This window comes from Dreissena polymorpha, chromosome 9 (genome assembly GCF_020536995.1).
Source record: "Dreissena polymorpha isolate Duluth1 chromosome 9, UMN_Dpol_1.0, whole genome shotgun sequence".
Classification (NCBI taxonomy): domain Eukaryota; kingdom Metazoa; phylum Mollusca; class Bivalvia; order Myida; family Dreissenidae; genus Dreissena; species Dreissena polymorpha.
In genome coordinates, this window is record NC_068363.1 from 82894770 (window position 1) to 82918413 (window position 23644).

Below are 23644 nucleotides of genomic sequence, written 5' to 3' on the forward strand. Positions count from 1 at the left end.
GGCTATTGCAAAATTTGTCTGTTTTTGGCTATATTTATACCCCCATTACCAATGGTAATGGGGGCTATATAGTAGTCACTTTGTCGGTCGGTCTGTCCCGAAAGCTTGTCCGGGCCATAACTAAGTTGTTCATTGTGAGATTTTAAAATCATTTGGCACATTTGTTCACCATAATTGGACGGTGTGTCGCGCCAAAGAATTACGTCAATATCTCAAAGGTCAAGGTCACACTTTGAGTTCAAAGGTCAAAAATGGCCATAAATGAGCTTGTCCGGGCCATAACTTTGTCATTTATTGTGAGATTTAAAAATCATTTGGCACATTGTTCACCATCATTGGACGGTGTCGCACGAAAGAATTACGTCGATATCTCAAAAGTCAAGGTCACACTTTGAGTTCAAAGGTCAAAAATGGCCATAAACGAGCTTGTCCGGTCAATAACTTTGTAATTCAGACCTGTTTACTTCTACAGATTCGCCGAAGTTACTACGGATTATTTGGCTAAACTCGCACTACGGATTTGTACTGAAAAACTACGGATCCATCGATCAAAATGGTCAAATTTCAGATTTTAATCGTACTTTTGCTTATTTTCGGTCTTGACGGGTAATTTATCAATCATAATTATTTGGCGCTTGCGTTGTAAAAAATGTTGAAATTCAAGCCTCCCGGGGAACAAGTGCTGATCGAGCTTGTCGAGTCAGCACCGAAGTGACGTGTATTGGTTCGCAAATTTAGCCGAATATATACGATTTTACGTTGCTATCCAGTATACACATCTCTCTTTCTATTGCGGAGAATACCGACGATAGTCGATGTATCGGGATTGAGCACGCCCGTTTTTAAACACGTCCAAGATGGCGACAAACAGACGAGAAATTGCGATTAACGGCGAAAATAATAAATACCATTCAAATTAAAAACGGATAATAGCATATGATCATAAGGGAATAATGTAATGCGTGTGTCAATTAACGCAACATACTAAGTTTGAGATTTAAAAAAACACAAATATTTATCAGAAATCTGCACAGTGAATGTGCGTCACGGAAACGAGTGTTGAAAAATTGAAGTTTAGTCTACTCACAAACTTAGAGCATTTATTATAATAAGATGAGTATCGTTCGAAAATGGAAAGAGACAAACATGATTTGATTTTTTTGTTAGTTGATCTGTGTATAATCAGATTCATATGCATATTCTGCTTTATTATGTTTGTTAGGCTGTACAGTTTAATGAAATAGCATTGAACTGAGATTGTCAAGTGCAAGATATTGAAAGGTAAACAAATAAAATATATTATTCTAACTCCATTTAATACATCATTAACACAACAAGAACACTAAAGGATGTTTGTCAATATTTGTTTATGTTTTCCCCTTATGATATTTAATTTTAAAAAATACTGAATTAAATTAATAGCTACTCTTAAAGAGCTTATGATCAAATGGTGTATTTAAGAATCTATAGATTATTGCAAGTTTAATATGCATGTGGATGGATATTATCTAAATATTGTCTTTATTTTAAGACGACATTGAAGCAGCACTTTATAATATAAAATGCTGTCAAACATGCACTTAAAAACAATTTTAATTTTGTTACTTATATTCATATGTATAATGCTTAATGTCTACAAATTTCATGGTTTATCTCGTTTTTTTTCCAATTTCATGGTTTATCGCGCTAATTTTCCCAATCCAAATGGCACAGGCTGTAAAACATCAAAGCAAAAAAAAATCACCTAAGAGATTTTATTATTAGCAAGTAAATTCATCTAATGTATTATGTACCGTTAAACTGATATGTGACCCAGTCATGGTGTTTTAATGCTCAAAATGATTAAAAAGTTTAAAACTACTGACAACAGCCCCAAACTACTGAGAGATGCCCTCCATACTACTGAGAAGCAATCGGTAGGGTAAACAGGTCTGGTAATTTATTTTGAGATTTTAAAATCATTTGGCACATTTGTTCACCATAATTGGACAGTGTGTCAAGCGAAAAAAATTATGTTGATATCTCCAAGGTCAAGGTCACACTTTGAGTTCAAAGGTCAAAATGGCCATAAATGAGCTTGTCCAGGCCATAACTATGTCGTTCAGTGTGAGATTTTAAAATCATTTGGCACATTTGTTTACCATCATTGGAGGGTGTGTTGTGCGAAAGAATTACGTTGATATCTCCAAGGTCAAGGTCACACTTTGAGTTCAAAGGCAGGCTTTTTCCGCTCCATTTTGGGAATACGCCACACTGGAATTTTGGGAATTTCCCGTTGTGTAAAACCCCATTTTGGGAAAAAAATTATTCGCAAAATTGGCTCAATTGGGAAAAATTATCGCATGTAAATAGTGTTTCTTATATTTCAAAGAAGCTGTTAACTGGTAAATAACGATTATTTTGATAACTTATTATTAAAATTTTACAAAGTATTATGAACATGTGAGATAAGTGCAGGTTTTTTAATCTGAATTTGGGGAAAAGGCCTGGCCTTATTAGAGGTGAAAAAAATTGTGTGAAGCGCCGGATTTTGAGGAAAATAAGGAAAGTCTTAAATAATCATTAACATATTTTACAGATTTTAAAACAAATTCAAGGCAACAGATAATTTAATTATGCAACACTTTCTATTTTCTACACCGGATCAGGTTAACTTATATATTTAATTTTTTTTTTTTTTTGGGGGGAATTGGGAATATTTTTTTTCAATTGGGAAAAAAACAACCAGATTTGCATTGGGAATGGGGCCGAATTTCGGACCCGTGGCATAGGGCGGAAAAAGCCTGAAAGGTCAATAATGGCCATAAATGAGCTTTTCCGGGCCATATCTACATGTATGTTGTTCATTGTGAGATTTTAAAATCATTTGTTCACCATCATTGGACGGTGTGTCGCACGAAAGAATTTTATGTCGACATCTCCAAGGTCAAGGTCACACTTTGAGTTCAAAGGTCAAAAATAGCTATAAATGATAATGGCATAATAATTCTTAAAAATCGCATAAATTAGCTTCTCTTGTTTTGTAAAGACAGCATGCAAAAAAGTCCGCGACAAAGCTCTAGTTAGGTTTTAATGAAGAAAAAGTTGTAGCCAAATAGAATTTTCTTTAGCCAAATAGGTCAATTTGTAGCCATTGGCCAATTTGGTGAATGGCAGAGTAAGCCCTGATATTTTGCCGAATTAAGCTGGTATCGGTACTTTTTCCAATCGGGCAAAATAAATCGCTTATGTTAGCAAAAACTCGACAACACAGGGTTGTCATTATTAACCGATTGCCGATCGAACTCATCGGTTAAAATCGCCAGAAAATCGGTTGTTTTTTCCCGAATCTTTAAAATTGCGATCGGAAGTTTGTATCATGCAAACCTAAAATAATTGACGAGGAATAAACGTACTATAGTAGAGCGACGCCCGGTCATTCAGTCAGTCCATTAACTCCGCCTAAGAGCTACTGTTTTCAATGAATTTCTCAGCGAGTGGCCAATATTGATTTTTTTCAGCTGTCAATCAAATTCTTCTTGGTAAGAACGTCAACCAATCAGCGCTCGGGCAGCCGAATACACGCCGACTCCACGTGAAATTGTATCAAATAGCTGTACATTTGACAGATTATTACTGACCGTATCTCAACAAATGCTGCACTGTAGAGCGTAATTAACTAGTTTTTTTAGTTAGAGAAAAAGTTTCCACATATTAAAAAAATCATATTAAAAAATGCTTTCTGATTTTCTACCATGCGACCTCTGCGCTACGAAGTTGTTATTCAGCATCTAAATATTAAAGTCCACGCTTTCTCCAAGGAAGAATGACGTGATGTTATACATGAAGTCTAACTTTGGCATGATTTTAATCTGTACATGAAAAACACGAGAAATGTGTCTCTGTTGCTAGAATTTTCTTAATTTTCCATGAATAATGAAATCTGAAAATGATTTCGGATAACACATTTAATTATACGCATTTGAAAATACTTCAATTAAATAATGCATTTTGTTATACAAATGGTCATAACACATAATGTAATAAGTAGGTAAATAACGTGTTTTGAGATTGCCAAACTATGCATACATATAGGTCTACATGCATGAATGATCTGACAAGTTATACCACGATCCGGAATGAAAAGTACTCGGTAAAATTTAAAGAAAGGCGCGTTTTTATTTTCAGAAATTCACTTTCACTTTCGCAAACTTTTCTGAAAGGAGGTACCGTACATGTAACAGTTTAGATTGAGTGTTTGACTTGTCGTTATTACTAAATATAAACGGTTCTCAATGCTCTCAAATCGCGTCACGTGATTCACGCATGTTCAATCGGAATTTCCTAATCCCACAATTCAATTTGTATATGCACTTGCGCTAAATGGCGGACGACATTCATCGTCAACATTGGGCGTAATTTGGTTTTGAAAAAAAGAAATCGTAATAATACTGGATTATCGGGTAATGGATATTATTGGAACATGCAAAGATCTATCAATATATTATGTTTTTACATTGTACAGTATACTAAAAATGTGAAAATCTTAAAATTCGCTATTCTTTTTAGACCTCATTTTAACTTTTTATGCTCTGAGAATAGCAGTATTTTGTCCCTAAAATGTCTATAATTCGTTTTCGGTCGGGGGGCTTCGCCCACCTGACCTCCCTACCAGGGCCTTGCCCTGGACCTACAAGAAGGCCTAGGTGGCCCCCTTGACCCCCGGCCGAATCGGTTACTTTTCCAAAATAATCCTTTGTTTACAATCATAATGACAACCCTGCAACACTGATTTCCTAATTTTGGTTCAAACAGCGTGATTTTTTGCAATGCAATCCTATTTTCCCCAAAATGGTGAAAAAAACATTGTGAATACTGATATTTTACTGCAGTTTAAACATCAGGTGAAATATCAGCATCATATTGTAAACATTATCTTGTGCTTTCTAAGTATGTTTTGACTTTTTTGTGAGTTGATTGAACAGCCGCCCACAAAGTTTTGCAAGTACAAATTTCTGTTATGTTGAGCCCTGGATAAAAAACCTTTTATCATCTTTGCATATGAATGTTTGTTATGTTGATGTTCCCCTGATGTTTCTTATGATGACAGGCAGCAGGATGACTATCAGATTGTGAGGAAGCTTGGTCGAGGGAAGTACAGTGAGGTTTTTGAGGCCATCAATGTCACAAATAATGAAAAATGTGTCATCAAAATATTAAAGGTAAGTGGATGTGTATTCGTTCTAACATCTTATAACAAATTCAATCTTCGATGAAATCATGCTGACAAAGTATCAGTCTTCGAATTAGCCTATAAGCTTGTAGCCCGAGTCGATTCTTGGGACGGTCGGTCGATCATAAATGCATATTAAATAGCCCGACCGGTCGATTGAATATTTTAGCGTAAAATAATAAACAAAGTGAAAAAAATACATGAACACCAGTCAGCCACTTTGGTTAAAGACATAATCAATGGAAGTAGTCGGTACAAGTCGTTAGCCAATCAACACGTCTGAGTTCCACTCTTACAGAGACTCGGGAGATGGACTATTTTATTATTGATTTTTGATTGGTTAGCGGATAGAAAAACAACTGACGACAAATCTTCGCTACTTTCCGAAAATCATACAAGTCAGTAAACGTTGCAAATGAAAAAGTTTGAGTGATCGATGAGCAAAATAAAGCACTGCAATAGCATATATTTAAGCAATATGTTAACAAAATTATATTTTTATTACGTATTTGCTAGGTAACTGGTTTTCATTTTTTCTTGAATCATACGATATAACATTTCAACTTGATTCAAAGCACTTTCATATTCTCGGACTGTAATTTTCCGATACAGTTTTTTTTTTGTCGATTTAAATTTATTTTCGACATTCTTTATGAAAATGTCTATAGAATGATGAATACACATGCGGTGATACGGATGGTATGATTTATAATATTTCGCATTGTTTTCACCAGAAATTGCAACTAGAAAGACTAAAAAAGTACAATAGGTTCAGGGAATAATCTAGAATTTACTATCTTATGGGTCCCTGAACTCGCAGATTTTAGACCAATGTAACCCAGGCCAAAATTTATGAGTCCACCTTGAAAAAGAATGGGTCCCAAATTTTTAAAGATACCAAGTAGTGAAGAAAATATGTCTAAATCACACTAGCTCAATATCTATACTTGAATTAAACTTTTAATAATCGCAAAAAGGTGTTGAAACCAAAAAAAACAAATTCAGAGTTTTCACAATTTTGTTTGCCTTCACATAGGCTATAACATTATTGTCACATAGGCTATAACATTATCTGTTACATGAATGTAACCTGTTATAACATTTCAACTTGATTCAAATCGATGATAATATTATTGTTAACATACGAATTGCGAGCTTGATTATATTATTGTTTACGTCGAATTGTGAGCCGTTAACCTACCATTATTAAAGTTTAGATTTGTTTGTTTTGGATTATTAAGCTTAAACACCTTATTTCAGAGGCATTCTTTCTGTATTATTTATGACTAAGTTACACAAAGTTAACGCAGGTTTTCATCCGGGGGCTCGAGAAAATATAACACATTCTATTTTAAAGGTCGATTCTAATTGGTTCGTATTATACATCGGCGGCTCGACTAGAGCAAATCAAAAGACTTGCTGGAGCCTTCAAGCCTCATTTGGTTAAACTTAGCGTTCATTGCTACACTTTTGGCTCGTACACAAGATGGTTCGTACCTATCGTGATTCGCGTATGCATTAACGGATACAGTTCAGCAATGCGTCCAAGTGGACGCACATATTTCAAAACGATGCGTCTATTTCGATATTTGTGAGTCATAGACGCGGGACGCACATGTAGATTATTTCCTGTAGGTTTGGGCTCAGGGCGCTAACAAAACTGTATGAAAATTGTTTCACGATTTAGGACAAATGTCCTGAAAAAAATTGACCATTTAGCCATTTGAGGAAACCTGTCCTGAGGAAATTGGGGCCAATCTGAAACACTGAGATATGGAGATGTCCGGAGAGCATGCCCTTGCTGTTGTTATCAAAAATAAATAAAACAGTCTGTTGAAAATGGGACAGGCAAATGTTTTTACTCATTAGAAGTTATTTCTGATTGGAAATGAATATTTTTGTTGCTCCGAGCCAAAAAAGTCATAAAATGTATGTTAACCTTTTCGGGCTATTGAAACTGTCTTCGGGCTATTAAAAATTCTATCTGATTAGCCCGAAGGGCTATTGGTCTTAAATATTTAGCGTGAAGACTGCAAAGTATACAATGTTTATGAATTTGTTGTTATTTGTAAGCATAATATTGGTAACCAACAACCAGACTTGTATAAAGAAAACAATCCAACAAACCCAAGGAGATAGATAGGACCATTGCCCCCATTATTTCTAGCTAACTTGAGCAGTGGTTTCACTGGCCGAAAAAAAGTTGTCGCTACTTTTTCGCGGCATGAAAACTGTCGGTTATTCCAACCTTATTTATAAGAACAATCATTTAAAGAAACCTTACTACATTAATGTCATTGACTATATTATCACTTTAGAAAGTATGTTATTCAGAGCTCCAGATAAGGATTTGTGAAATTAGTAACGGTACTGCCACTGACAGAAAGACAAGGAGTAACGCTTAAAATCAATTAGTACCTGTACTACCATATCCAAAAATACAGGTAGTACTGTACTACCCGTGTTCTTGGATATTGAAGGGTGTATAACTGACTTTACAGAAACATTTGCAGCAATTATAATAAATATATGTAGCTTCTTAAACAGTTATTGTATAAGTTTTTTTATTCTGAAAAATGATGCAAATACAACTACACATTAAAACTCATGACTAATACTATTTCTTCATTTTTCTTGACAAGAAAACACAAGCCAACTAGTAAGCTAAGTAAATGAACACTTATTTCACTGTCTCATCTGTTTTCCATCGTGTTTTCTAACGTTTTAAGCCACCGATGCAATCAAATGGTTTAATATCGGGGCGATAATGTCTTTCTGAGTTTACCGATTTAATGTCAGGATGGTTAGATGACACTGTATGTAGTCATTATATGACAACAAAGTGTTGTTTTCAACCGCTTTCGGTTAAGCCGGCATTCCATTGCGCGCAGACATATTGTTTTTGACGGATTTACAAGTATCAGGAAATCACGCGACAGAATAGACAATACGATATGAACCCAGTCTACAACTTTTCGGTAATTTAAATTAACGAAAAGTGCGGTAACGTTAGAGACCAACAAATCACGCCGCGCTGACGCAGACGTATCGGTACGGCCAGATTTTTTTCGTAAATGCGTAAAATGGATATTAAAGTCGTTATTGTACGTCCAGTTAATAAAAATAAATGCGTAAATCTTCATGAAAAAGGCGTATTTACGGCTGTATGGCCCTTATCTGGAGCTCTGGTTATTACATAAAAAACAATAAGTACCTTCATAAAGGGCCAACTAAGTGTTTAAAATAAGAATTCAATACTGCTACAGCAGCTGGAGTTTCACTTTTTTATGTTAATAAGCTTTATTTGTATATAAATAACATTTTTATGCCCCCCTTCGAAGAAGAGGGGGCATAATGTTTTGCACATGTCGGTACGTCCGATGTCCGTCCATCAGATGGTTTCCGGATGATAACTCAAGAACGCTTAGGCCTAGGATCATGGAACTTTATGGGTACATTGATCATGACTTGCAGATGACCCCTCTTGATTTTGAGGTAACTAGGTCAAAGGTCAAGGTCAAGTTGACCGGATATAGTAAAATGGTTTCCGGATGATAACTCAAGAACGCTTATGCCTAGGATCATTGAACTTCATAGGTACATTGATCATGATTGGCAGATGACCCCTTTTGATTTTCAGGCCACTAGGTCAAAGGTCAATGTCACGGTGACCCGAAATAGTAAAATGGTTTCTGGATGATAACTCAAGAACACTTATGCCTAGGATCATGAAACTTCATAGGTACATTGATCATGACTCGCAGATGAATCCTATTGATTTTCAGGTCACTAGGTCAAAGGTCAAGGTCACAGTGACTCAACTTAGAAAAATGGTTTCCGGATGATAACTCAAGAACGCTTATGCCTAGGATCATGAAACTTCATAGGTACATTGATCATGACTCGCAGATGACCCCTATTGACTTTCAGGTCACTAGGTCAAAGGTCAAGGTCACAGTGACATGACACAGTAAAATGGTTTTCAGATGATAACTCAAGAAAGCTTACGCCTAGGATCATGAAACTTTATAGATACATTAATCATGACTCACAGATGACCCCTGTTGATTTTCAGGTCACTAGGTCAAAGGTCAAGGTCACAGAGCCAAAAAATGTATTCACACAATGGCTGCCACTACAACTTACAGCCCATATGGGGGGCATTATGTTTTACAAACATCCCTTGTTTCAACTTGATAAACAACACATATAACCAAAATAATACAATTATGTTAACATCAGTGTATTAAACAGAATGCTGCATAAATGTTTCAAACGAATTATTTAAACATAGAATCACACCAGTGTACATCATTTGAAAGGGAAAAAGAAACATAAAACATCAGAAAATAAAGCATCTCACTTCTAATTGTTAAACAGTTATATTTGGTCATTTGGACATGATATACATCAGCTTCTGTTGTTAAAACGTTTTCTGTTAGTGGTGGATGATTTCCATGTTCAATTAAATGAATGTTTTTCACGCCTATTTCCTGACAGAAAGGGCCCAGATAATGGCCGCCATCCACTCTAGTTGCCTGAAATACACAGAATTACGCAGCAAAATAAAGGAAATATTACAGCGCCCTCACACTACTTTGGGGGAAGGGGTCCGCAGCCCTTAGGAGGGGGAATTTTTTGTAAATGGGGGAATTTTTATAAAAAAACTACAACTGTGTTTAACTGTTATAAACATATATTTCTATATATGTGACTGTCTATAGGACAGAAAGGTGGACTTTTACTCAATCTTATGACTATATAACAGTAATTTAATTTATATGTGGGTTGGTTGGTAGGCTTTTTTTTCTTACCACAACACTTAATTGAATATTTAACTTAATGAGAATTTCATTATTTTCAGGTATCAGCAGTGTGAAATGCATGACAACATAATATCTAACTTTCAGATATAGTTCTTAATAAGAAAATGTTTGATCCAGATTGTCTTTCTCTGTAAATTTTTGTACAAATAAATATTCTATGAAAACTAAAGACTGCATCTTGAATAAAGCATTTATTGACTAGAAAAAATGTGAATGAAACAAAACATTAACAAAAATAACAGTTCTGAACGATTCAGACGCTTTCCGCAGTTGCGTAAATTTCGGACATAAAATTTGGACGCGGATTTTGTAACAGAAAAAGCTTTTGTCTATATCTGTAAATTACTGTACAAATAAATATTCTTTGGAAACTGAAGACTGCATTTTGAATAAAGCATTTATTGATTAGAATAAATGTCAATGAAACAAAACGTTAACAAAAATAACAGTTCTGAACGATTCAGACGCTTTCCGCAGTTGCGTAAATTTGGGACATAAAATTCGGACACGGATTTTATAACAGAAAAAACTTTTAAATCGGCGGTTAAAAAACTGGGTCGGTCGGGTAACCGGAAACAATACTTCTTTTTCGTTAGGACTATATTGGAGTCAATTTTCAACTATAAATCGGCGATTTTTTAAATATTTTTTGTTACATTTTCTGAGGGGGAAAAAAATCAGTTTTTTTTGGGGAAAAAAATATACTTTTCAGGTGGGGGACTGCAGCCGAAATTCGGCGGCAGATTTGATAGAATTTGGGTCCTGTTTTACGTTTAAATCATGTGTGTATTGGTATACAACAATGTCATGGTAGAATATTTGAGAAAAACATAAGAATATGAACAACAATATGTCTGCTGAAATTTTCTGAGAAGTTATGGAAATAACTGATCACCGATTTCTGAAAAACAATATGTTGGGTTTCCGAAAAACACGATGGTTGTGCCCAAAGATTTTGGTGTTACTGAATATTACAGGTTGATTAATGTATGATTTTGATTATCATTAGCTCATCTATTTTTTAAAAAAAATTATGAGCTATTGTCATCACCTTGGCGTCGGCCTCGGGGTCGGCGTTGGCGTCCGGTTAAGTTTTGCGTTTAGGTCCACTTTTCTCAGAAAGTATCAATGCTATTGCATTCAAACTTGGTACACTTACTTACTATCACGAGGGGACTGGGCAGGCAAAGTAAGATAACTCTGGCGTGCATTTTGACAGAATTATGTGCCCTTTTTATACTTAGAAAATTGAAAATTTGGGTTAAGTTTTGTGTTTAGGTCCATTTTATTCCTTAAGTATCAAAGCTATTGCTTTCATACTTGCAACACTTATTAACTATCATAAGGGGACTGTGCAGGCAAAGTTATGTAACTCTCACTGGCATTTGGACATAATTATGGGCCCTGTAAACTTAGAAAATTGAAAATTTGGTTAAGTTTTGTGTTTTGGTCCACTTTACCCCTAAAGTATCATAGATATTGCTTTCATACTTGGAACACTCGCAAACTATCATAAGGGTACAGTAAAAGGACAAGTTGCATAACTCTGGTTGTCATTTTGACGGAATTATGGCCCTTTTTTGACTGTGTTTCGATCCACTTTACTTCTAAAGTATCAAGGCTATTGCTTTCAAACTTCAAATACATTCATGCTATCATGAGGTTACTGTACCTGGCAAGTTGAATTTTACATTGACCTTTGAATGACCTTGACGCTCAAGGTCAAATTATTAAATTTTGCTAAAATTGCCATAACTTCTTTATTTATGATTAGATTTGATTGATACTTTGACAAAACTACTCTTACCTGACATACCACAATAGACTCCACCCAAACCATCCCCCGTGCCCTCCCCCCCCCCCTAATTTTTTTTTTTTTTTTTTTTAAGATCATCTCACAAATGACCACCACACCCTCACACTTTACCCACCCCCACCCCCCCCCGCCCCCCCCCAAATGTATTTTTTTTTTTTGCATTTTTTTTTCCGCATTTTTGGAAGATAATGTAATAAATGTCCACACCCCCACACTATACACCCCTCTTCACTCCACCCCTCTGTCCTTTGTAATTGAAATTTAGAGTCCCTTCACCTTTAAAAAGAAAATAGATGAGCGGTCTGCACCCGCAAGGCGGTGCTTTTGTTTGAGATTGTTATAACACTACGCGACCCGCGATTTTTGCCTAAATCACCAACATGCTGTGGTCATTATTTATTTTGTGTGACAAATCACCGCGATCTCGCGCGTGTTATCACGCTAGGTTGAGCATGATCACCGCGAATGCTATAAATAGAATCTCTGCGGTGATTCACTGCGTTCACGATCAAACACGGTGAAGTACGATTTTCCTACGTTACATGTATAATCTTCACAGCTATTAAAGCAATATGGGATTATTATCATTGTATGCAGATATTAGAGAGTATCTGTTTTAAAATTTCAACATATATTTCACACCCATGTCCCTCACAGGTTTTTTCTGTCTTTTTAAATGCCGCGTATAAAACAAAACCTAGCTGTAGAATACCGCATCTGCAGGAGTGATAATTGCGTTGATTATGCAATTAACAGTTTGAAGCCATGGAGAACTCATAACTGATTTTAATGTAATAGTCGTATTTTCCCCGGAGTCCCTCGATTCCCCGATACATACGTTTCAACTGCCTCAATCGCATACATGCAACTTCTTCCGTCTTCTACAGCTGATCTCATCGCAAGATGGTCAGAGTGAAATAACGGCGGAATCAACGTGAATCACCCATTATTGCGGCGAATCACCGCGATTTGTCACGTTGGCCCTAACGCGGTCATGTACTATTAAGGCAAAAATCATGGTTGCGTAGTGTATTTCAAGGCTGATCAAACAACATTGTAAAATATGAAAACTATTATGTATTTCAGCAGTTTGCTGTAACCACTCGTAAAATTGTAGCTGACACAAGTTTTAATCTAAATTCTTATGTTTTCCACAAATATTCTACAACTGTCTTGTTGAATTCTAATACATTTATGTTTTAAAAGTTATATTTCATTGATTTCAGCCAGGTACACTGTCTATAACCTCGACAAAAAACATTCCAAACTTTTTGGTTTACGACTTTTATTTTCTAAATAAGTTGCATGCAGCATTGCATTGAATGTTATGCAAGATAAATGTTTCAACTTTCATGATTAGATGATTTCAGACTGTTAAATTCATTCAGAAAAGAGGTTTTAAATATTATTTAGTAACGTGTAAAGCGAGAATATAAAGAACCCCTTTGCAGTCTGCAAAACTAACTTTTTTGTCTTCATAGCCAATGTGGCTATGTAACTTTGAAAATTTAATAGCCAAAGGAAATTTTTCATAGCCAGAAAAAATTGAATTAATTAACAGTGACATTATCATGAAAGGATATCATTTGAATGATAAACACTGTAACGGTTATTTCGTTATTTCAAAGCTATTAATGACACACATTCAACCGTTTACTTAATTTATAAAAAACCTCGCACTATTATTTCATTTATTGGCGTAGAATGCAAGTTCAGTTTACAAAAAGTATTACAACATTTTAAATATGGGAGCCGGACTTTACACTCTCTATAACATCTAAGGGAGATCACTTATGATAGGAAATGAAGGGAAGTAACCAAGCGGTGTCACTGTAAATTTACACCTAAAAAGCGTAAATCGCTGATGTATTAGTTTATTTTCTTGGATTTTTTTTTCATTGCAATTCAGGCGATCTATATATTTAATATTTCTATTGCCAGAGCCGAGATTTCATCGCATTTGCGATCAGGCGATGGGTTAATTTTGCAGACTGCCTTTGTTTATTGCTGATTTGAGACATTTGTGAGTTGCCTCTCTTGTTGGTTCATGCTAATGTGATGCAAATTATGTGCAAAGTAAAAATTTGATTGCAAAAAGTGTCTTGTTTGTGTAATAATAAAAATGCTTAGACAATAATTTAATGTTTGTTTGCTTTTCAGCCAGTGAAAAAGAAGAAAATCAAAAGGGAAATTAAAATATTAGAGAATTTGCGAGGTGGCACTAATGTTATAGCATTATTGGCCATTGTAAAGGACCCTGTGGTAAGCGTTTCAGTTTCCCATTAGGTTTTTATGTCCCCGGTAGGGTGGTGGCATATAGCAGTTGAACTGTCCGTCAGTCTGTCTGTCTGTCAGTTTGTCCGTCCATCTGAAAACTTTAACATTGCCCATAACTTTTTCAATATTGAAGATAGCAACCTGATATTTGGTATGCATGTGTATCTCATGGAGCTGCACATTTTGAGTGGAGAAAGGTTAAGGTCATGCTTCAAGGTCAAAGGTCAAATATATGGTTTCAAAGTGGCACAGTAGGGGGCATTGTGTTTCTGACAAACACATCTCTTGTTATTCCCTCACAGAGTGAGAGGCATGAAATATTGCACTTGTCTGTTTGTTGGTGTATGAAAAATCTTGATCAAAAGATTACTAAAAAACTACTTGAGCTTGGTTGATGAAAATCTGTAAATTGAGGGCCAGAAGGTCAATGTTGATTCAGTTTGTTGTTTGCCAGGCCATAATTGTGGCTGCTACAGTGATAATTGAAAACTTAAATCTGCACACATGCCATAACTTAAAAAAACTTAAATGGACCCTTTTAAAGCAGGGGTTTTCCACGCTTCATTGGGAAGAGGCCCTAGTCTATGGATTTTGGGAAGAAATTGCTCATTTTGGGAGAATTCTCGCTAAAATTAATGCTATGGGAAAAGAAAAAGCTGGTGTAAGTTAGGATTTTGGGGAAAACTGCATGATTTTAAAGAAATTTTCAATAGGGAAGGGGCCTTTAATAGGTCCCTTTTATATAATGATGAAAACCCCTGTTTTACATTTTGAAAAATTGATAAAATTGAAAAAAATGTTTCAGAAATTTCAAAATTTTCATTGTTATTATGTTTTTTGCAAGGAAATAGTAATACTGAACATTTGCCAGGCTCTAAAATATCAATTATATGCAGAGATCATATTTTCCGGCAACATCAATCGGTCTGGATTTAACTGGGGAAAATGTGTCCGAAAATTTATATCCGACAAATTACGTTAAAATACAGTACAGCTAACGCGGCACAAACATAATCCGCGGCTACGCCACGGCCAGATTATTAGTAAGCGGCGGCAAAATTGTGTGTTCATGCGGCGTATCGCCGTGGCAATCGGCATCGATTCGCGCAACGACACAGAGTCTGTATTAACCTCGCGTACTTTCGTGGAGTAAATCCGCCGCATACGTACGCGGCGGATCGAGTGAAAAGATATCCACGTACATGTATGTGTAGCGTAGAAACCAAGATTTACGCTGGTTTCATAATTATTATTTTCACGTTTTAATAAGCGATACGACACGCAGTGTTCGACACTAACTAATCTGAGTAAGGAGTCCTTTGGACTCCCTACTTTAAAAATTTAGGAGTCCGAACAGACTACAGGGAGTCCAGCAATCAGATACTTTAAACATTATTTTTTGGGTTATTACACATGTTAATCCATGATATGTTTAATTCTCGGTCATCTTTGGTTTCAGATCGAAGTTCAATAATTGTTATCATATGTTATCTATCATTGCAGCATTATTTAACCCATTCCAATACAGTTTAAGTTAATTATTGTAAGGTTTAAACAATATATTTTTGTTAATTATGCATGTATATGTATGCTTGCTTGTTAACATTGGGATTAGGGTTAAAAACCATAATCGGAAAATTATGTTAATGATTCACATCTTACGGGTGTAACAGTCCTTTATGTTTCATTGCTTTATATATTTTTGCTCATTACTTTTTCAAAGAAATTATTAATTTAAACAATAATGCGATTCAGATCAAAGTATTACCGGTCATTACTGACCACATCGGCAGATGTGCATTCCCAAATTTTAATCACTTTTGTCAAAACATCAAGGTCTACATGCAGTCTAAGCGTGCTTTCAAAACGCCTAACACTAATGCCAGTTTTGTCCGGATTTTCTGTTTAATATGTATAATTTAAGTAGAATAACTGTTTAAATAATTAGATTTCTACTTACCGGTATCTTAAAGACCGTAACGATAAAGATACAGCGTGTTTGATTTGAAATTAATTTAGATGAAATGTCAATAAAAAATATTCGCCATATAATTTTATTAAATAAACTACGAAACTTTTAACCCAAATTAAAAGATCGTAATGTTCTCTGCGCTTATAACAAGGTGTGTACACATACAAAAATCAATACGTCCTCGCTTTTGATGTGGACCACGTGGCGTTGTACATGCAACATAATGTTTGCGCGCTTTTTATCGGAACAAAGCATCAACATGAAATACATTATCACTGTTGATTTGAAGATAGTATTTGTTAACATTAAAAGTCGGAAGTGTGTTTCGGAAAAATTTGTATTATGCTCATAGTTGTGTAATGATTTCAATGATAATTTGTTAAAACACTATACGTGTCGAAAAATAATTTTTTAGTATTATGCATGAAAAACACAATTTCCACGAGGATTACATCCGGTTGCCATCATCAGTCTTTTGAGTAACTTGCAACGTTTTTATCGTGGAGGGATACACCATAGGGATAGATAAGTGTGGTCGGTATAACAAAGTCAACGAACTGCAATAAACCTCTGAACTAATCGATTGATAGCGACACATAGTTATTCACGCATTTTCTGTCTTCAGTTACTAGGGTCCATGAAACGTGCATTGTGTAAACAATTTCGGGTATTATGATTTTTATAGTGATAACAAGCAAAATCTAGTTTAATTTATCAAAAATGGCAGAGAAAAAAACGGCCACGATCGAGTAGGTTCTAGAGTTCCCTTTTTACTACACGCAAGGACTACGACAGGGAAAAAAAATTCGGAAAAACTCAATTAAGCCTCTGTGTGTACAAAAGGCAGTTTTCTCTTTGTCATTTTTGTCCTTTAAAACTTGCCAATAGCCACTCTTTAAATCTAAAGATGTGAAGAATTTAGACGAATTTTATAGCAGTATTAAAAGATTGTTTACCGTACTGTACATACCGGTATCTGCGCGTAACGGGAACATGCTAATTTTAGCGCAGTGTGCATAAATCAACATCCGGTTAATTTTTAATCGCTGATTAAACGCGAGTGGATTTGTCGAGCTCTGCGTTGCGGATCGCGAAATACGTTTGTTCCGCGTATGCTGTACTGTATATACAACTGGTTTTTCCATTCATGAAGGTGGTTGATAGAAGTACAAGTTAAATTCCCTTAGGCATTTTTTTAAACGGTAAATAAGAGTTTTCTAAATTGGTTTTATCATTTGCTATTTCATTGTTGTCTCGTGCACGGACTCTAGATGAGTCAATATACGCTCCGTGTTTTGTGTGCTGTTTTATCTGACTTTTTCATTGTTGTCAATATTATTTGTCTGTGTGATTTGATACCACGCATCTAAACTTCCAGTCGTGGTTATTCAACAATGAACAATAAAGTACACAAATAATTTCGATTCTAACACGATTTTTACTAAAGCTTTATACATTGTATATTATTAGCTCATCTATTTTTAAAGTACACAAATAATTTCGATTCTAACACGATTTTTACTAAAGCTTTATACATTGTATATTATTAGCTCATCTATTTTTTGAAAAAAAAATTTGAGCTATTGTCATCACCTTGGCGTCGGAGCAGCATCCGGTTAAGTTTTGCGTTTAGGTCCACTTTTCCCAGAAAGTATCAATGCTATTGCATTCAAACTTGGTACACTTACTTACTATCATGAGGGGACTGGGCAGGCAAAGTTAGATAACTCTGGGGTGCATTTTGACTGAATTATGTGCCCTTTTTATACTTAGAAAATTGAAAATTTTGGTTAAGTTTTGCGTTTAGGTCCACTTTTTTCAGAAAGTATCAATGCTATTGCATTCAAACTTTGTACACTTACTTACTATCATGAGGGGACTGGGCAGGCAAAGTTAGATAACTCTGGCGTGCATTTTGACAGAATTATGTGTTCTTTTTATACTTAGAAAATTGAAAATTTTGGTTTAGTTTTGCGTTTAGGTCCACTTTTTTCAGAAAGTATCAATGCTATTGCATTCAAACTTTGTACACTTACTTACTATCATGAGGGGACTGGGCAGGCAAAGTTAGATAACTCTGGCGTGCATTTTGACAGAATTATGTGTTCTTTTTATAATTAGAAAATTGAAAATTTTGGTTTAGTTTTGTGTTTAGGTCCATTTTATTCCTTAAGTATCAAAGCTATTGCTTTCATACTTGAAACACTTACTTACTATCATAAGGGGACTGTGCAGGCAAAGTAATGTAACTCTGACTGGCATTTTGACAGAATTATGTGCCCTTTTTATACTTAGAAAATTGAAAATTTGGTTATGTTTTGTGTTTAGGTCCACTTTATTCCTACAGTATCAAAGCTATTGCTTTCATACTTGCAACACTTATTAACTATCGTAAGGGGACTGTGCAGGCAAAGTTATGTAACTCTGACTGGCATTTGGACGGAATTATGGGCCCTTTATACATAGAAAATTGAAAGTTTGGTTAAGTTTTGTGTTTTGGTCCACTTTACCCCTAAAGTATCATAGATATTGCTTTCATACTTGGAACACTCGCAAACTGTCATAAGGGTACAGTAAAAGGACAAAATGCATAACTCTGGATGTCATTTTTACGGAATTATGGCCCTTTTTTGACTTAGTAACTTTGAATATATGGTTAAATTTTGTGTTTCGATCCACTTTACTTCTTAAGTATCAAGGCTATTGCTTTCAAACTTCAAATACTTTCATGCTATCATGAGGTTACTGTACCTGGCAAGTTGAATTTTACCTTGACCTTTGAATGACCTTGACTCTCAAGGTCAAATTATTAAATTTTGCTAAAATTGCCATAACTTCTATATTTATGATTAGATTTGATTGATACTTTGACAAAACTACTCTTACCTGACATACCACAATAGACTCCACCCAAACCATCGCCCGTGCCCCCCCCCCCCCCCGAATCCCCCCCCCCCTATTTTTTTTTTTTTTTTTTTTTTTTTAAGATCATCTCACAAATGACCCTCACACTATACCCCCCCCACCCCACCCCCTCCTCCAATTTTTTTTTTTTTAAACGGTTAAAAAACAAAACTATTTATTTTGATTATTTTATGTTTGAAATACCGTCCAACCATCGCACCCAAGAATCCCCCCCCCAACCCCCCTCCCCCCACCCGAATCCCCCCCCCCTAAATTTCATCTCACAAATAACCACCAAACCCTCACACTATACCCCCCCCCCCACCTCACCCCCCCCCCCCAATTTTTTTTTGAAACGGTTAAAAAACACAAATATTTATTTTTATTATTTTATGTTTGAAATACCCTCCAACCATCGCACCCAAGAATCCCCACCCCCACCCCACCCCCCCACCACCCCCACCCACCCCCCGAATTTTTTTTTTCCTTTTTTTTGCATTTTTGGAAGATAATGTAATAAATGTCCACACCCCCACACAATGCACCCCTCTTCACTCCACCCCTCCCTCCTTTGTGATTGAAAATGAGAGTCCCTTCACCTTTAAAAAGAAAATAGATGAGCGGTCTGCACCCGCAAGGCGGTGCTCTTGTTTTTCTTGTGTACTTGTGTGAAGTTCTGCCCATAAAATAAATTTCGGCTGTTCTGTCGATCCGCGACTTTCATTCATTTATTGCCGGATTATTACGCTGGTGGAAAATGTATCGGCATGATTTGTTTAGTTACAGCGCGTGCTTTCAGTGTATAAGGTCCGCCCAAAATTATTGCAGAATATCCGATTTTCTTCTTTGTTGATATGAAAGTTTACTGTTTCATGCATGAAATGCACAATTTCCACCAGGATAACATCAAGATTTTCATCTCCGAAGTAAACATTATGGACCGATTAATTAGTGTGCTAGGTATAAGCCATTGAAATTATCGATTGATATTGACATGGGTTATTCATGCATGACTAATACTTAACTGCGCGAATCTTCGCTGCTTGGGGTCATACTAGTTGGCTGACATGCAATAAACTGGTCCTGACCGGGTTAGAGACTGCAGCGAATGGTATATCACACCTAATCGAGATAAGAATGTAAATAGGGGGTGTTAGCATGTTCACTGTGTAATCGATTTCATGACATGCGAATTTTAGCAAACAGAATAGGACCGACTGTTTGGGATTTTCAATCGGTCTTTCATGACCCCAATTGGTCTAGGACCGACAAAACCGAAAAAATATGATCCCTGATTATATGCATCTTTTGATTTAAAACTCTGAAAATTATAAAGCATTACAAACACAAAACATTGACTAATTTTGAAAGTTCTGTTGATAATATTAGTAACATTGCAGGGATTTGTTTATGTAAATTACAAATACCTGGGTGATTATATCGGCACAGATGGCTGAGTTGTCTTAGCGCAAACCTTTTACTCCAAGGGTCAGTGGTTTGAGCCCATGTGTCGATTATTATTTTTTCTTTCTTAACTTTTATTCTTTGTGATCTTTAATTCCATTGTTTACATTTATCAATTTAAAACATTTAATGGCAAATTTTGAAACATGCCAAAATCTGTGAACAAGTCCCTTTATGCTAAGTTAATTAAACTTAAATACTGCAGGTCTGACTTTGTCCAGTTAGCGCAGTGCTTAATACATGAGCTCCTCACCCAGGGGCATGTGTTCAATCTGTCTTCCCGGAAGCATGCGAGTTTGGTTGTTGGTATACATAGCAGAAAGGTGGGGTTTCCTTAGGATACTCCGGTTTCCCCTCAAACACAAGGCCATTCCAAAATTCAATGCCTATCATAAAACAATTTATAGCTGGAAGTCGCAGCTTTATTAAAAAATCTTCCCATCTCTTGTCAGTCTAGTAAGTTAATTAGATATGAGTGCAGAGACACACTCTTGGTCCTCACATAATCAAGGTGCATGTACCACGTGACTTTTTCGGCTATGTGTGGGACAATCGGATGTCAACAAACCATCGCTTCAGGTACCTTTCTGATAATTCCTTCATTAATTCAAAACCATTTTCATAAAAAACAAAGACGAGAGCCCGGTCATTGTCAAAATACACAACTGTGTTAAGTTTGCGCAAAATTAATGAAGTATTTTTTCCAAAAAGTGCAACCGCGTATTTGAAAAGACACAAAGTGAAATGCTACATGTGGTGTATTTGTTATTCAATCAACACAAACGTTCATTATAATATTGTTGAAGTTTTAAAAAAATAGGGCGGACATTGTAATTCTTCATAGAGAAGCTACATATATTGTATGTTTGCGCATATACATCTGATTTGGAGTCTGTGTATAAAAATGCAATAATGCTATGCGTGGGACACATTTTTGAAATGCTATGTGTGGTATGCAAGAATTTTCCCGTCAGTTCTGCATTTAATCTGAACACAGTTTTGTAAGAATCTAAAACATATACTTCAGTCTGTACTGAAAATATATCAAATTTACCAAATGTTACATGATGGAATACTTAAGAAATTGTGTAATGTTTAAACAATTCATGTTTAATTGAACATAATTTTAAATAAAATACACTGCGTATTTGTTATCGTTATGTTTAACTATATTATTTTCTTTTTTTTTACTTATTGTCTTTAAATAAATATCATGATTGATCAGTGTTTTTTTTATGGCAATTTCGGGGCCGATATTCGGCCCCATTCCCCTCAAAAAAGAGTATATATTTTCCCCCCATTTTGTAAAAAAAATCCCCTCCAGAAGTAAAAAAAAAAAAAATTTGTTTTTTTTTTTTTTTTTAAGAAAGAACTGTCTCATAATCATGATAAATATATCTCAAATTTATTTCATAAACAACTAACAAAGTATATAAGTACAGCGATTTTCCTTGTCCAATTGGGAAAAGTACCCGTACCGGTCCAATTGGGAAAAATTGAGTCGTGAAAACCTCAAAATTGGGAAAAATCGAGTCGTGAAATCCTTAAATTGGGAAAATCACGTCATGAAGTTATGGTCTTATTGAATACATCATACAGTTCATACTTAATTGAACATACCCATTAAAATAATCATTTGCAGGCATGCCTTAATGACCATTAAGTAATAAAATTGAAATAAATAACAAAATATTCTAAAGAACACACACAATTAATTACAAGTTGTTTTAATCTCTTGTAAAGCAATGTCTCTGTCTTTCATTTTTTTAAAAATTTCAACAATCTCTGATGTTTGATCATCTACCAGTTGCTGGCATCCCTCTCTGCACAGCATCATTAGTGCTGTCAATGTGTCGTGTGATAGACAGTTCCGATTGTTTGTGCAAAGATTGTTCATTAGACTGAACACCCTTTCCACAGAGGCAAGATTACAAACCGACGTAAAACAATACGCTGCCTGCCTGACAAAAGAACCGGAAATAGAAACGACTCTATTGATTGCACGCGCTGAATAATAAAACCCGAAATTAATCGAACGCGTGGTTACACACAACTATACGATTTTCTTTGTTCGCTCGCCGAAAGTTGGATTTTGTTACGAAACTTTCGGTCGTTTTGAGAAAAAATTCGGACACCTATTGGGATTTTTTCAGATGCCGATTGGGAATTTGGGAATTTTCGCTCGATTGGGAAAGTACCGTTTACCGGTACTTTATAAAGGAGGAAAATCGCTGAACTATAATTTATATTATTTAGAATTATTATAAAGAGTTATATTAAATAGTTTTTCCCAAATCAGTTGACTTTTCACATTAATTGCATTTTTCTCCCAAAATGGCCAGGAAAAGGCCAGATGTATCTATTTTGTGTCAATATTTGTTGATAAAATCATTCCAATTTGGTCAATTTTATTGATAAAAAATGCTCAAATTTGCCATTTTATCGATTTAAAAGATCCCAATTAGACTCAAAATGGCTAAGAAAACTGAGACTGTGCATGAAGGCTGAACTGTCTGAAACTAATGTTGAAAAAATCATTGATATATATTTTAATTTTAAGAAAAAGTACAAAGACATTCAGCTGTCAATATTATATTCATACAAACATGTGTATTAATATTTTTATGTCCCCCACTATAGTAGTGGGGGACATATTGTTTTTGGTCTGTCTGTTGGTCTGTTTGCGCCAACTTTAACATTTTGCAATAACTTTTGCTATATTGAAGATAGCAACTTCATATTTGGCATGCATGTGTATCTCATGAAGCTGCACATTTTGAGTGGTGAAAGGTCAAGGTCATTTTTCAAGGTCAAGGGTCAAATATGTGGCCAAAATCGCTCATTTTATGAATACTTTTGCAATATTGAAGATAGCAACTTGATATTTGGCATGCATGTGTATCTCATGGAGCTGCACATTTTGAGTGGTGAAAGGTCAAGGTCATCCTTCAAGGTCAGAGGTCAAATATATGTGGCCCAAATCGCTTATTTTATAAATTCTTTTGCAATATTGAAGATAGCAACTTGATATTTGGCATGCATGTGCATCTCATGGAGCTGCACATTTTAAGTGGTGAAAGGTCAATGTCAAGGTCATCCTTCAAGGTCAGAGGTCAAATATATGTGGCCCAAATCGCTTATTTTATGAATACTTTTGCAATATTGAAGATAGC

At 35.4% G+C, this 23644-nt stretch overlaps 1 protein-coding gene across 3 annotated transcripts in view; it reads left to right on the top strand.

Moving 5' to 3' along the window:
- Positions 1-23644, top strand: part of LOC127843995 (casein kinase II subunit alpha) — a 163667-nt gene that overhangs the window by 16209 nt on the left and 123814 nt on the right. For 2 of the 3 annotated variants that reach the window (XM_052373955.1, XM_052373956.1), the window contains exons 2-3: positions 5090-5201; positions 14015-14116. In XM_052373955.1, the coding sequence (XP_052229915.1) occupies positions 5090-5201; positions 14015-14116 (214 nt within the window). The remainder of the gene's footprint in view (positions 1-5089; positions 5202-14014; positions 14117-23644) is intronic. The other variant, XM_052373957.1, reaches the window with a different exon arrangement.